The following is a 15,920-nucleotide window of genomic DNA, read 5'->3' on the forward strand; positions in this document are numbered from 1 at the left end:
GATGGGTGTCGAGCTGCAGACTGTTTTGACTGGACTGAAGCCTAATGACCAAAGAGTAACTGAATCTTATGATATGGAAATTCTTATAAAGTTTAGATCAAACTCGAAAGAGGACTGTGAATTCTAAATCGCTCTTCAAAGATATATATATAAAAAAAACCTTAAACTCAGTCTTGAACCTCAGAAAACTAAAGAAAGATGACCAAGGTTTCTGTGGAGTTTAGCAGCTGGCTCCAGGGTTTGTCCCTCCCCTTAAGTTCTCGGGGCAAAGCTGGACTTCAAAAGAGCCTTATCGCTGTCACATTCTCTTGGAAGGGAACACAGTAATGGAGACCGGATGCACAGGCTTACACTCGGTTAGGCCAACACAAGAAGAGGAGTGAAGAAATGCTTTGAATTTTGGCTTGTAAAGGGAAGAGCTCCTGTAAGGCCTCCTGACCTTCCCTTTCCACTTCCTTCCTAACAAGTAAAAGGAATGCTGTGTCAGGTTTAATAAATTAGTAGGCACATGCATTTTAAGGTTCTCTACGTAGTGCACTTTAATAAATGTGAAACTTCCAGTTGAGGCAATTTATTGGACATTAACTTCCCATGATGCCATGCGGCCACACATAAACAAACTAATAATGAAGGATAAAAAAAAAAATAAGATAATAAAATAAGATAATGAAGTAATTTTTCCTAAAAAGCCATTTGTGTCCCCATTTATGGCTCATATTTTCTTCCTAAAACAATCAGACACAATCTATGCTATACTTGAGGTCCAGATATCATACATGCACAAATTAAAAAATAAATAAATAAATAAAAATAAGCTTCACTTTCAATTTTTTAGTGTCTCGAAGAAAGTTAGAAGACTGAACTGAGATCATAATTCAACTGAACATCCTGCCAAAGAGGAAATCGCCCTTGGGAAAAAAAACAAGTCTATAAATATCTTTTGAAATGTCTTTTCTTATGTATCATCTACAATAAATAAGTGAATAAAAAACATGCAAATTTTGGAAACTGAAAAACTCATTTTTTTAAAAATGATGTGGGACATTTTCAATTCTCTCTTTTATATTACACCGACAAAAACTAGATCTCGCAGTGGTGGCATCACCCAAGAGGATTGTGCCTTCTCAGTGTAAGTTTGGGTTCGAATCCCAAATATACACAGCGGTAGGTAGCTAAAGTTGGGCAGCAACCTTTCTCTAAAAGTAGCCTTTTTCTGCTGCCCTTCGTCTTTTTTCTTCCTTTTTCTCAAATCCTCAAAACCGGCTCATGTCTTTTTCTGGTAGAAATAGACAGAACCAGCTCTAGATTAAGGGCTGTTACCACAGTTACCACAGTCCTCAGCGTGGACTTGAATAGTGTATTTGACACAAACGCTTTCACAATTTGTACGGTCATATTCACATCGTCAGAGTTGGGCCATCCTCCATTCCCACTGCTGTAAATTGGAGAAGCTCAGTGTTGAGGGCTAACGTTGCCAAGTCATGTCTGAGCTGGTCTGTGTTCCACGAGTTCTGGAACTACCGCCGATCCAACTTTTGTCAGGGAAATCTCTTAATCATGTTCACGTTCACCTTCCACATTGTAACACTAATCTGGTAGATTTTCCATTAAAAACCACTGGATAAGGATGGTAGATTTTCTATTTTCTAAAACCTGGACACTACAAGGCGAGCCAGATGCAATGTTAATGAGACAGACTTTGCCGATAACTTAAACCGAGTCTTTAGGCAAAGCTAAAACACATCAGTGGTACCATTGCCACGTAATTTGGCTTTAACTTCCTCAATGGTCAACATTCATTGTTATTCATCAAGGGAAAGAGTACACAATAATGACATTCTATGGCTTGTTTTTAATGCTAATGGAAAGGCAAGGATTCCATCACATAAGTCTAGAAACACACCGCAGAAGATAAAAACGCTAAATATATTTCATCTTTCCTCTTCATATCTTGTTGTAGATCTCCATCTTTGCTATGGTTAACTCAGTCTTACACAAGGTCCCCACCTTGACTGTGGCTTCATCCTGTATTTTCCAATTATCACCTTTTAAAGGCCAGCTGGGTGCATTCCAAACCATCAGGGGGCAATTCCATTTGCATTGCTCTCAGACAAAGTCATGCCCAAGTACTTTCATGCTTAAGTTCATAACAGGCAGTCTAGAAGGATGTTGTAGCTGCAGCAAAAAAAAGTCACTTGGCTTGAATACCTTCATCCAAGTAAAATACATTGAAATGATTTCCCCCCCATCGAAACTTCTCGAGAGGTCGAAGTTGGAAACTGTCAATGTTAAGGGAAACTGGTGCGCATTATTCCCATGTATTAAAAAGGCAAAAAGTTTGCGAGATCCACACCAAGCAGCCTCTCCAAACTTTCTGATTTCAGACTGATCGATGTAATTCTCCTGCGACAGAGGCAGTGTTTACAATTTCAGCTCATTATGTTGATTTTATTCTTCTTTTTCTTCAATTAACTTGATTTTTAGGCAGCTCAAAGAATATTCTACATCTGTTTTATTCATTATTTTATTCACTCAATCTTCTCTAAATGACCAGTTGAAAATTCCCTGCAGTTGAAGAGTTTCTTGTCTTGAAATGACCACGGTATATGTGCATGTGTGTGTATATATATATGGATGTGTAGACCTAACTGGTTAATTTGCTTCACACATTAGTAAACATTCCCTTCTCTTCCTGCCTTAAGGCTCTCTTTCTTAATGCTGGAGCTGTTCACTAGTGTAAATTTGTGTTTGATTTCCCCTCTCCCCTCCCTCTTGGACTGCATATAGTAGCATTTAGCTGTGAATTAATTTTCATGTTTAGTTATATCCTGCTGAGGTGCGATGCCAGTGGTGCATAATCAGAATCTGCAACACTACGTATGGGTAGATAGGCCTTGTGGGCATTTTCACAGAGCAGAGCTGGAGCTGGGAAGCAGAAACTGAAGGGATAAAAAAGGGGTCAACGGCCAACGGACAACAGAAGTCAACAGTAGGACAATGGAAACCTAATACAATTGAGTAAATTTGTTTTCTAATAGAAGGTTACGAAGCACATTATAACTTTTGCAGCGTGGAGGGCAGCTGTGAGGGTGTCCTTGTGATAATGCACATGTCTCTGGCCATGGGACAAGACAAGCACCCAAAGCCAGAGCTCAAACACCAGCAGCCCTTAACACAGTGTGTCTAATGCTCCTATTTAGTGTTTGGGGTGCAGTGGCGCGTGCCCTGAGGTTTTGGGAGGGAAGCGTGGATAGCACCTAGTCTGACAGCTGTGCCCCAAACTGAAGACAAAAGCCCGAGGAAGTACCGCATCAACGAAGATGAGACTAAAAGGCATGGCAATTTGCTTAAGGTCGGGCCTATACCACCATCTGATTCAGTGCGTCGTCCACACGGATGCTTAAATGTGTTCCCTTCGCAAACATTTAAAACTGGGAAGGCATCTTAAGACACATGTGGGCAAAAAGAATAGCGAGCATTGCGTGGTGCCATTTAGATCAATAGCAGAAACACAAACTACTAATTCATAGCAGCCTTTATTGGAAAAAAATAAGAAAGAAAGAAAAAAAAAACCAAAACAAACGAGACAACAGTGAATCAGTTTTTTCATTGTAGTTTATTTGTAATCCTTTGATAGGAGGGAGTCTCTTTGTCAGTCGGAGTACATCAAAGACAAACCAACTTACCATGCTGCTTGTGTTTGTATGTGTATGTGTCCGTGTCTGTATTCGAGTCTTTAACATCATAGAGGAAGGCCTGTTTTTAATCTACTGGTTTAATAAGCTAGCAGGTAGCAGGACACCACCTCAGCAACGAGCCAGCGGTAAGCATTTAAGCAAAACGTCTCGTGGATAAAAATCTGCTTTGTGTTTGATGAATACGCAGCGGATTAAGAGGAACAAAGACTACGCTCGATGCCCGTTCGTGTAAATCAGATTTTAAACTCACTACTTCCTTTTTTGTGTACAGCACTGGCACGAACACACTCACCCAGAGAAAAAAAATTCAAAAATCAATTTAAAACCTTGGGTGAAAAAAACAGAGATGGTAAAATAAATACAGTTTGTCATTACAAGCCTGGGTGAGATATTTAAAACCTTTATTTGATTCCACGCGGATAGCTAAGAATTTTACTTTAATCACTATCGCAGATCAAATCACATCAAGCCGACATTATAGCTGGAGTCGTGTCCGATTCAACATACAGTTTTCGACTCAAAACAACATTCCACAGGACTTTTATGAAGGCTAATGCTACATAGATTTTCTTGTTGCTGTTATTGTTTTTTATGTTTCGTTACAGTGGCAGACTTGAGTTTGGTGTGAACTGGAACTAAGAATGAGTGCTTGCTGGAGGCAGAGTTACTCAAAAACAGTAGTGCAGCAGCCATTTCTGTGCTTCATGTCATCAGCTTCCCTTGTAATCTACTGGAAAACTAAGTATCTAAAATCATGTCACGATATCAAAACAGGAAAAATATCCATCCCTCACGTAAAAGGAACTATCTTTATTACACCCCTGCGTCCACTCGCACTCGAAAGCACAAATGTCAGGGGATTGAAATGGCTCAGAAATATCCACTGGTTTAAATTAGAACATCAAACAGCCAGCTGCTGATTTGTTTCCTGTGTGTGTGTGTGTGTGTGTGTGTGTGTATGGTGGTTGAAAGGTGAGTTGAGGGAGAGGACCAAGCGGGTTTCAGAACTCTCATGAATGTAGAAGAGTGAGTTCAAGGGTGTCAATTCACTAAGACAACAAATGTGTGAAACAAGGGGGGTTTTCATGAAGAAGAACCACAAAACAAGCCTTTTAAAACGACCCTAAACGCACAGTGGTAGGAATGCTAATATGGAAATGGTAGATTTATTTAAATTTCACAAAAATGTGTGCCCTGAAATCAGTTCTAGAAATCTGAATTAGCATCACTTCTACAGACGCAGCATCATTTGTGAAAGCGCTTCAGCGCGTCTTAACTTCAACAATTTTGCCATCTGCTGTATAAAATCAAAACAGATCTCAGTTACTTGTCAGGATGTTGTCGATTCCAAATGGACTAGAAATATGGTCATGACAGAGGAACAGACCTGTTAATCAAAAGTTAATTTAATATATATATATTAATATAATAATATAATATATTATATATAATAATATATATATTTAATATATATAACATATAGTTCTGTGCCTTCACTGAGAAACAGGTTCATTGACTCACATGAAACACCAGTATAGCAACATACTAGGTTTTTGAGGGTTTTATGGTACACACACCTGTATAACCATACGCAGTAAAACTTTGAGGTCAAAAGTCTTTCTAAACCTCAGACTTCCACTGCTACAAAATTTCTATGAACAGACATCTGCAATAATCTGCAACTAATGCGCAGAATATACAGAGACGAGAAGTTTGACACTTGAAGCCTCTCAGTTTCCACTTAAGTCCATGTAGCAGTGACCAATAAAGTTTGAGCAGTTATATTTCGGTAAACAGCCCATGTGCGGAGCAAAGGAAAAATAAATAAATCTTTTTTGTTATTATGTTGTTTTATGTTAACAGGAAGTTTTAGCCTGTGTGTATGTTACATCAGAGGCTGCGACCTCACGCGTCACTTCCAGAAGCTAAGCCAGCAGACTATGGCCAATGGGGGGTCTTATGGACTTGGAGCCTCTTCCTGTGGCATCAAAAGTGAGCACATTTGAAAACATAAAGTTCTGTTATGCAAAGTGGTGCATGTACTCATTCAGAATGCTCCAAAGTAGGAGTTTCAATGGACTGCCAAAGACTAAAAAGCACATGAAATGCACCATGCAAGTAGGCTATCTCAAGACAATAATTAGCACAAATCATATATGTATATATGTTAAAAACCGCATCCGATGAGTAAAGACATGCGCTGGTCCTCCCCCACATTTATATATATATATATACACATGTATATATATATATATATATATATATATATATATATATATATATATATATACACATGCATTAGGGTGATAGATAACCAAGCATTCAAACTGCAGTCCTTTCTATGCGCAAGGGGCCACGTGCTTAGAGGCGCATTAGCACAGGCATTATCTTGTTGTGCTAGACAGTTCAGTAGTAAACACCCTGGCAATGAGCCTCATAGTAAACTGTGATAAAAGTACACAGTAGAACTGTCCTGGCACAGAGATATGGGTCATGCTTGGCTGTCCTCTCCTTAACCCCGGTACCAGAGCCCAAACCCTGATGAGATTAGCCGACCAGGCAGGCGCTCACTGGTGGTAAAACACAAAACAACAGCGCTTACGTGAACAGTAAAGTCCAATCCCCTCACACTTGAGCTCCGATTCCCTTGTGCAGGGTCACACGCAGGTTACAGTAATGACTGCGCCGCCATGTGCAATGTATAAGGCAGACACATCTTATGGACGTCACAAACAGTTTGAAAGAAGTCGCATTCCATGACGTTTACTGTATAAAGAAGAAAACGGGGATGGAGCAGGCATCATGGCAATTGTTGTCACTGTACCTGAGAAAATGTGTCTGTGTTGGCTATTTATATGCCAACAGCTTACAGTAATCAGAAGTGAAAAAGTTAACATTTCCATTTGTTGAATAATTTTACAGGGTTAGTCTTGGTAAATGCTGATCTGAGTTAAAAAAAAATCATCATTAGAAATGAGATTGGGCAGGTTGGAATGTCGGTAATCACTCATTCAGCAGCGGCCAGGAGAAAAGGCCTCCTTAAGGAGAAGGGGCAGGTTTTTATATAGCTGAGAGCTTTGATTACCGCCCTGTCTTAAAAACCGCATCCGATGAGTAAAGACATGCGCTGGTCCTCCCCCACATTTACTGGGCCAGTTGCCCTCCCAAGTTCCTGTAAATAAGTAATGTCACAGAGCTTAATGATGCCCAGACTAAACTCAGCAAGTCCTAATTCAGCACTTTATTAGTGCGCTGCCTTACAGTCATGTCAAGAAACTAGTTCTGCGCACTTTTGCCTTTATCACTTTATCTATCGCTGCGGGACTGCTGATGAAGCAGTTGACACGTAGAACAGTGAAGGCGAGTGAAGATCACCCAATGAGAAAAGAGTCATCATCCTTATCTGAAGATCAAGTGCTCTGCCGCTAATGAAGATGTTTCAGATGGAAGGCTCCCAGAAAGAGAGACACTTTCACCAGACTTTCTCCAGGCTTTTTCCTGTTCTCCTCGATGCAGACTGGTAGTGACAGTTGTTTCCAGTTGCTACATATAAAAGGGCCCATCATAAAGCTCGGCTAGAGGAAACAGGATAAGCGCTTGAGCCAAGGCAGTAAAAAGCTCTCTGGGAACTTGAAAGCCACACAAATGAAGTCTGTGTCTGCCATCTGGAAACAATAAACAAACAAAACCCAGCAGCCAAACAAACACTACGGATGGCGTAGGGGGAGAGAGGCAGAAAGAGATAGATAGATAGAAAGAGAGAGAGAGAGAGAAATTAAATCAGACATGGAGTTTGAGAGTGTGAATGAATGACAGGGAGAAGTGGGTGTCAGTGTTAAAAATGTGTGCGAGCATGCATCATTAGCAGACTCCGATGGGAGGACAGACACAGAGACAACCCTTTGTATAAAACATCCTTTGATGCTGGGGAGATGGCCCTGCTGTTTGAATGCGTGTGGTACCACTGAAACCTGGTTCTAATGAAGTGCAGCGCTAACAGGAGGCTGCCTGTCTGCAACTAGTGCCGGTGCCACTGATGTGATAAGAAGTTGGACAACCAGCTCCAAATTCTGCAAAATACCAAAAGAAATTAGCCAACTGTTTGCTCCCTGGCCAGATGAATCAGAAATGGGACTTTTCTTTCCTTTTTTTTTTCTTTTCCTCTCACTTATCCATATTTCTGTGTAGAGAAACATAAATGTTGTCATGCGACAGTCAATGTACCATTCAAAAGTTCCAAAGATATCAGTAAAACATAGGCAACCAAATGCTATGAACACATTCGGCAAGTAAATGATGTACAAAGATCACATGACTAATGAATCAAAACGAAACTGCCAAAGAAAGCATAGCCATAAGATTGTCTACTGTACTCCCAGTAACAGTACGCATCGGAGAAATGCAGCACGCACCACACCGCAAACCCCGCTTTTGACAGCAGTAGCTACACAACAATTACTCATCACTCATTAGTTAGTATGAATTTATGCTTGCTGCACACATGTGCTCACAATCAACCTCCAAGAACGGATAAGAAAAAAACAAAACAACTCAGAAATCCAGTTCACGGTTTCAAAACTATCACTTAATGACTATCAAAACAACTCACCAGTATGAAATATAATTACAGCACCAATTTACAACCTGTGCTACTCAAGCACGAATACAGCTTCAAATTCTAGTATCAATAATGTCATTTGCAACTAATATTTGTTTTCCTGGCAGCAAGACATCTCTTAGAATTGTGAGGGGGGGGGGTTTGTCAGGGGAAACAGTCAATGATATTGCAAATAAAGTTTTATGGGCTGGAATTTAATGCAAGAAACTAAGAAAGCTTCTAGGACAAAAGTCCTAAGCTGCCCTCACAGAAACCATCCTTAGGCACACCAACAACACTGACCCCCAGAGGTTGAACTAAGAACTGCAGTCCTGTATCATTACAGATACCCTCACCTATAGATTCTCACACATTCAACAAACTTGGAACACACTGGCACGGGGGAACAAAAAGAAAGGTGCAGGTACATGCAAACAACCCACACACACACAAAAATGTCCCCGCTGGGCCTGTTTAACAAACACCCTGCTATAAAAGCAGGCTTCTTACTCATTAGGGTGCTGTGTATCAGACAGGAAATGCTGGGTAAATTACACTTCGTCGCCCTGGAACTAGCCGACCATCACCATGGCAATGAGCCAACCTCGGTGCTGTAAGAAGACCAAAATACCACTGTTGCGGGAGAGAAAGGGGACAGAACAAAATACATTTTTTCCCTGTGAGAACTCATGTGCTCTCACAGGTTTCTGGGGCGCAGACGGAATCCTAACTTTACCCATTTAATGGCAAAAACTGGCTTTTTGGAAGGAAAGATTTAAACCTGGAAACAATATACTAGAACCTGTAATTCAGTCCTACAGTAAATGTTTCTAGGAAACTCTTCCGAGTGGCAGCCTGCAACTTGCCAAGAAAACCAAGCGATGCCGCACACGTTTGCGGTATCTGCGATAAAAAAAACAACAACTTCGGGTAGTTTTCACTTCAGGTAACAAACATCGCGCCATTCTCCGCAATGACAATTTCATCACAGCCCTCGTGTGTCGGCACACATCTGAAAGCACAAATACAAGTTTCCCACTTTTGTTGTCATTAAAAACAGAGAATATTTCCCCAGCTTCTCATTCGATCCGACCGCCGCGCTCAAATCCTTAACCACATAAACCACCCGTTAGCCAAGTCCTCCCCATGTTTCTAGAACAAAATTCTTTTGTTGTATTGTTCACACATTCCTCCCTGGCCATGTTTATACAGATGCAGTTCCATGTGCTCTCTGGGGTCGTAAGAAGTCCTACACCGAAGCCGAAGATGTGCTGTTGATCAAAGGCCTTAGTGCTACAGCAGAGTCACTTGTTTTAGTTGGGAGGTTTTTTTCCTTTTTCCTCCCCCTCCCTTCTTCTTCTATGGGGATACAGGTTAACATATCCATCTGTTGGCCTCATGGATCCACCTTAGTCGGTGTTGGGACAAGTGTAGGCCTCTCTTCCCTGCCATCTAAAACTGCTCCCTCAACCCTGTTTACTCAGCTGGTCCCCACGCCAGTCACCAGAGCTTTGTTTTCACACAGCAACATGTGTTAATTTAATGCTCTGTAACAGATTTCAAAGGCAAGCTTAGCTGGGTCAACAGCAGGTAATAGGGCCATTTATTGATTCCTTGGCTAAAAAAGAAAAAAAAAAGTTTTAAGTGCAAAAGAAAGAAAAAGACGGCCCCTTTTTGCAGGCAAAGATCAGCTTTGCTGGGGTATAATTCAGGCTTTAAGACGGGGTGTTTCAAACATGAGGTGGATGGGCTTTTAGAAGAAATCGTGAGGTTTTCTCTGACCAACCTGCCCACCTTCCCGTGGCTGCAGAATTTGGTTACACAGTCCCAGTGGTTGTTTTCTTGCTTGATTGGATTATGGCCACACACCTTAAGCCCTGCTTCCACCACCAATCAATGAGGAAATGAGGTGTCAACACTCTGGTGTTTATTCAGCACTCATTTATTTTTCTACCGGAAGCCAAAGAAAAGCTCAGTCACAGAGGACACCAGATGAGCAAAGGAATTTCCCTTAAGCACTGACAATTATCGCACATTTCTAGCAGCGTTACCAAAAAAGGCTTTCGATATGTGCGACTGTGAACAACATTTTTTTCCAAGTATGTTCAGTTGTTTTTTTTTCCCCCTCTCAATGTCATTTGTAGACACAGTTTGGAGTAAAATTGGCCAATTTGCTGCGAAATTACAACTGCAGTTATAATGAGATTTTGTACAGCTATCACGAGTGTACAATATTAAACATGAATGCTGAAATTTGTCTTGTTTGTGAGAAGAGAGGGCTCTTAAATTTCTGGCTGTGCATCCATTTGACCAAGCTAAAAGAACTGGTAATGAGAAGACACCGGGAAGTCTATAATGCTTTCAATCAGCATGAAGTGCCATCAAAATAAAATTCAGCACAGTAGCCGCTGCTTAAAACAACTGGGGCAATTGAAAATTCCCCTTCCAATTTATGCCAAATGCCACTAAATAAACATTCCAGCATGACTGCCAAGTGTCTGCACCCCTTTATGCCCCTTCTCTTAATTGAAAACGTTATAGGGGTGCATTACACTTAGGGTTTTTTTTTTATAAGCTGTGCTATAAAGCCCTAGCAGGCCCTGAGAGGGGAAACTGCCCATTAACTTATAAGGTCCAGGCCTTGGCTCTCTTAATTGACAACCTCTAGGCTACTTTCATCACTTGTCGACTTCATAGCGGCAGTCAATGCTTCCTCCAGGATGCTGTTGCATCTCTGACACGAGGGTGTTTGTGACAAAGAGCAGTCTGCCGCCAACGCTATGGCGAGAGCTCTAGGCTGTCCATAAAACAAGCACACACATTCCTGCCTCTGAAAGGCCTGCATTTAACCATTAAAGTGCTGCTTTTTTTTAGAAATATCAGTCAATATTCCATTTGCAAAGTAGACATGACACGCTTATGCTATATATATATATATGTACACAAGTCAAAGCATATATCAGAACAGAAACTTGAAAAGACTTATTTAAGTTTATTTAAGATCAATTTGATATACGGGAAGAAATTGCGACAACTATTATAGAAAGAAATTATAAAGACTGAAAGAAATCTCAATGCAAATCTACTCGGGCTATCGTCACTAGCACAAAGAAAGGAAAAAAAAAAACCACAAACACACACACCAGACTGGCGTGACAGTCCCTTCACACTCTAATTTGGCAGGATCGTCAGCTTTGTGCCTCTGGAAATTCATGTGCCTTGAATTAGACCCACATGTCACAACGCCATTGACTAGAACAGACACATAACTGGAATATTAAACACCTTTAAGTTCCCTGTAACCGACAGTCAAACTTTTTTTTTTTTTAACTTAATCATTATTCAAGTAACGGAGCACTTCAAAAACCTTAAACTGCTAAGAGTCAGTCACCGACTCTCATGACCTAATCGCATAGAAATGCACTTTTAGTACTTCAGATGTTCATTATTGCGACGTTTAAAGGTTATAAGACATGTCTAAATCTAAAGTGCAGACTGCAAGAAGATGTAACAGCATATCATTTACAGTAACCGAGCATTTATGAGGTGTGTTTTACAGAAAATCTAAGTTGTTCACTCCACCCCGTTCGTCTCCAGTGAAAGATCTCAACTGTTGAGCTGATTGCCGTGAAAGCTGGCGCCGACGATCATGGTCCCCAGCGGAAGAAGCCCAGTGACTTGGGTGATCATCTGACCTTTCCTGTAGTGTCAGACAACTACAAGGTTGACATTTTTGCTTTTCAGGAAAATGTCAAAACCATAGGAGGGACTCGACAATTCATTCAATGACACAAAACCGAGTTGACCCGATGCACCTGTCCAACATGAGGAACAAATATTCTCAGTGTAATTAATTCCCACCTCAGGAGAGTCTCATTACGATGCATTAAGGTGTTAATCTAATAAGGATAACATACCGACATCCAAAACTAAGATGGGGAATAACCTTATACCAGCAAAAAATAAATGAATACATTTAGGATCACCTCTATGGCTCAGGGCAGCCAGAGCTGCTGTGGTTGGCTGGAACATCTTAAGTCATTTTAAGTGATTTCTGCTTCTTTCGAAGATCATTTTATTTCCCATTACCAATCATGGCTTTCAGGTGGAATGTAAACAAGCCAATTCAATTATCGCTGAATTTTTTTCACGACGTCACTCGTGTTTTGACTTCTGTTCTAAACCCAGAGCGTCCCTTTCCATCACAGCAGTGCACTTTCTAGTCCCCCTTTAAGCCCAAAGTCACGCCCCGCCAGGATGGGAGATTTTTTTTATCCCCATCAACTTTGGTTTCAATAAGTACTTCAAAAAACTTTTTTTTAAAAAGACCAATAAATACAAAACCTCCCCAAAGGTCTGTGGAATATGTGGTTATACTGCCATCGTTACCATATGAAAACATCCCTCATGTCAGGTATTTCAGCTGCTGAATGAACAATTCTGTCCGATACTGACAATGAGGAAAACCAGAAAAAAAAATTACCAAAATAAACAAGTTATAATTTTAAGTATAAACATATGTATGTTGATGATGTGGAATCACAAATGCAAATGGATCAAGTGAAGGGCTCATGTTTGGCTCAGCTGAATTGGTTTAATCATGGCTTTAACTGTAGAGGTGCCAATAGAGTCAGTTAGCGTAATTCCATAAAATGGTGACTAATCACTTGACACCAAAAGGACTCAGCAGCTATCATAGCATTAGACAAAAGTAAGTAGTAGGACCAGGTCCAAAATATTTAGAATTAAGAATTAAGCTTGTGCACCCAACATCCCTCTTGTTTGTGTGAAAGTAACGCTTTAATTTACTGCCCTCAGTTACCAAGTAAGACCACAGTTCTGATATGGATGATGGGATGTTTTGCGGTGACGGCTCAGGAGTGCTTCACAAAACGCCCCTTCAAAGAAAAACTAAATACGCCTGAAAACGTGTTTATAAAAGACTAAATATAAGTTATAGTTATCTCCACGACCCTGGATGCAGGTGACAAAAACATACCGTCTAAGCCAGGGATGGGCAAACTTTTTGTCTTGGGGGCCACATTGACTTTTAGAATTTGACAGACGGGCCAGGTCAGCACAAGATACAATACATATAAAAAAACTGCATTTGTTAACAGTACATATCTGCCGTGTCTCGGGTACGGAACCCGACCGGTGGCCATGAAAAGGGTAAAATAACTTTTGGTTGCATTTAATGATTGGGACTGATGTCGGGGTGTGGTGCTGTCCGGGTTGCGCTGTCCGGAGCTGGAGCGCCTAGAGTCCATGTTGTAGTGAGTAGATTGTTTTTGATGGTTCTGTGTAGTCATTCTGTTCTTTGGGGTGAAAAAAGGTAAGGGATTAAATATTCACGTGACACAAGAGAGGAGTTCCTAAAGTCTTGTGGCGCGACTGACTGTTGTCATTAATAAGTACTGTTGATGATTTAAGGAATAGAAGTCGCGACAATATCAAACATAAACAGAAAAAAGCATTGAGCTTAGACTCTAAGCTATGATTACAGATACAGTACAGATCTGAATATCAGTTTATATCTGCTGTTGTTTATCTGTGTACTTATGAACACCTGGTTGACCTGGAACATTGACTCAGTGCAACCCACATCTTAATCTTTAGCCAAAAACATAAAGTCAAATCAAAATGGAATCCTATCCTATCACACTCGTAGTAAAATCGATGAAACTCATTTGAAAGAGAGGACGATGCAACGAGGGGCTGTTGCTGTGAGGAAATCAACCGAGCTGGGATTTGGGGTGGCTTAACAGTACAGTATGCAGTATCGTCAGGTCTGGAGTGAGAGGCTGTGAAGGGTACACCGTAAAGTTTGCAGAATTAATATCTATAAGGGTCCACGCTGGTAAAGCTCACCTCACCATTTAAGTGTCTATGACTTCGAATGGAACACTGGGGAAACACTCTGCCTTATATATGCAGGTTCCAGCAAGCAAGCTTTGCCGCTAGATGTCTGGTGATGAATCTGAAGCATTGTCGCAATGCTCCTTGTTCTCGCTGCCACTTAATGAAGATACTGCAATTACAGCATCCTCTCAGTCAAATTAGCTGCCCCCCCAAGTGTGTCAGTATTACAATCATCAGGGTAATGCATCAGTGAGAGGTCTTCACTCTTTGCATCAAGTGATGTGATATCGGCTCTTGCAATAAAAATTTAAGTGTATCATATTTTAATAGGTTGTCTGTGTGGCGCATGTTCTCCCCTTGTACATGTGGGTTCTGAGCGTGAATGGTTGTTTGTCTCTGTGTGGCCCTGTGATGAACTGGCAACCTGTCCAGGGTGTCCAAAGAGTTCAAATGTCAGCTCAGTAATTATGAAGAAAGAACGGTGACAAATTTAGCACTTTGACCACTCTGCTGATGATGTCTTTCACTTATGATGATTGCTTTAATATGTTTACTTCCTTATTTCAAACCGTAAACATGATTACTTTGAGCATGACCAAAGCTAAACACTTGTAATACAAGGTTTGTATTTTTTTCTTTTCTTTTATGACTACCTGCCTCAAGACTGTAAGGACTTCTTTTATTAAGACTCAGTGGGCCATGGTTAAGAGCACCGAAACAGTGTTTATCCTCATAGCAGTTGTCACAAGTAGTGAAAAGATTGACACAAACTTCCAGCGTTTTGAAGCACATTCATCACATAAGCCGATAGAAAGAGCTGCAAATCTTGTCAGTTCTGCAAACATAAAAGGATGACAAACGAATATAAAGCCCGGGAGCTCTGCTCTTAAGTGTACTTTTGAGCCTGCAAAACAAATGGCATTTGACCGACTGCTGCTATGTCACACAGAGGAGAGCTTAGCGACCAATTTTAAAACACTGTAGTTTCGCCGGGTTGGTTTTATATATATACATGCATATAAATGAAAGCGAAAACACATCAGGAGAAATGTTAAAATGCGTAAACTGACTTACTGTGGAAGAAGTCCTCTCGCAGCTCTTGTAATGTACGCCGCCATGTTTTCCGGTGACGAGTAAGAGCGCACACAGCGATTGGCTTCATGAGCCGGTCCCACGTGCTAGTCGAGCCATCTGATAGGCTACAGCATGAAGAGGGGCGGGATTTATGCATCCGCCAGCACATGGGCAGGTAAACAGCGAAGACGTGGTAGGAGGTGGCCTGATAACTTGTAGAGTAGTGAGACAAGGAAACGTGTTGAAGATTCCTTCCAGAGATACATTATCATTAACAGTTGTGATCAAATTAAGAGGAATGGAAGCAGTTATTCAAGCCCCAAAGCTGTTTTTTGCTCATTGAGGTAGAGGAAACAGTCTCCCTTAAAGAAAGTTTCGTGCACAAGTCACGTCACCCCAGGAGTTGTGTCTCACAGCAGTGGTGAATTACTACCACTACCATTAGCCAGGTCCAGGTGTGGCGCACAAATGACATGCAGTATTTGCCATGATTAAGTCTGCAGGGGATTTACTCTAAATGTCAGCAGTCAAGGACAGACATTGGGGACTGTGCTGCTTGAATTACTCTACTTCATAAAGGCTGTAGGGCCAAATATATTTGGTGGTAGACCTTGAAAGAAAAATCCATAAATTTAATTCTTTTCAGCTTGCCATTTTCAGCATTTGCTTTTCTTTTTTTCATACAGTAA

General features: G+C 40.9%; 1 protein-coding gene across 2 annotated transcripts in view; it reads right to left on the bottom strand.

Moving 5' to 3' along the window:
- clybl (citrate lyase beta like) overlaps positions 1-15,326 on the bottom strand; it is a 59,613-nt gene extending 44,287 nt beyond the window's left edge. For both annotated transcript variants that reach the window (XM_072396610.1, XM_072396609.1), the window contains exon 1: positions 15,232-15,326. In XM_072396610.1, the coding sequence (XP_072252711.1) occupies positions 15,232-15,275 (44 nt within the window). In that variant the 5' untranslated portion in view covers positions 15,276-15,326. The remainder of the gene's footprint in view (positions 1-15,231) is intronic.
- Between the last annotated feature and the right edge of the window lie 594 nt (positions 15,327-15,920).

Source organism: Leuresthes tenuis, unplaced genomic scaffold (assembly GCF_036924035.1).
Source record: "Leuresthes tenuis unplaced genomic scaffold, fLeuTen1.0.hap1 SCAF_12, whole genome shotgun sequence".
NCBI classification, from domain to species: domain Eukaryota; kingdom Metazoa; phylum Chordata; class Actinopteri; order Atheriniformes; family Atherinopsidae; genus Leuresthes; species Leuresthes tenuis.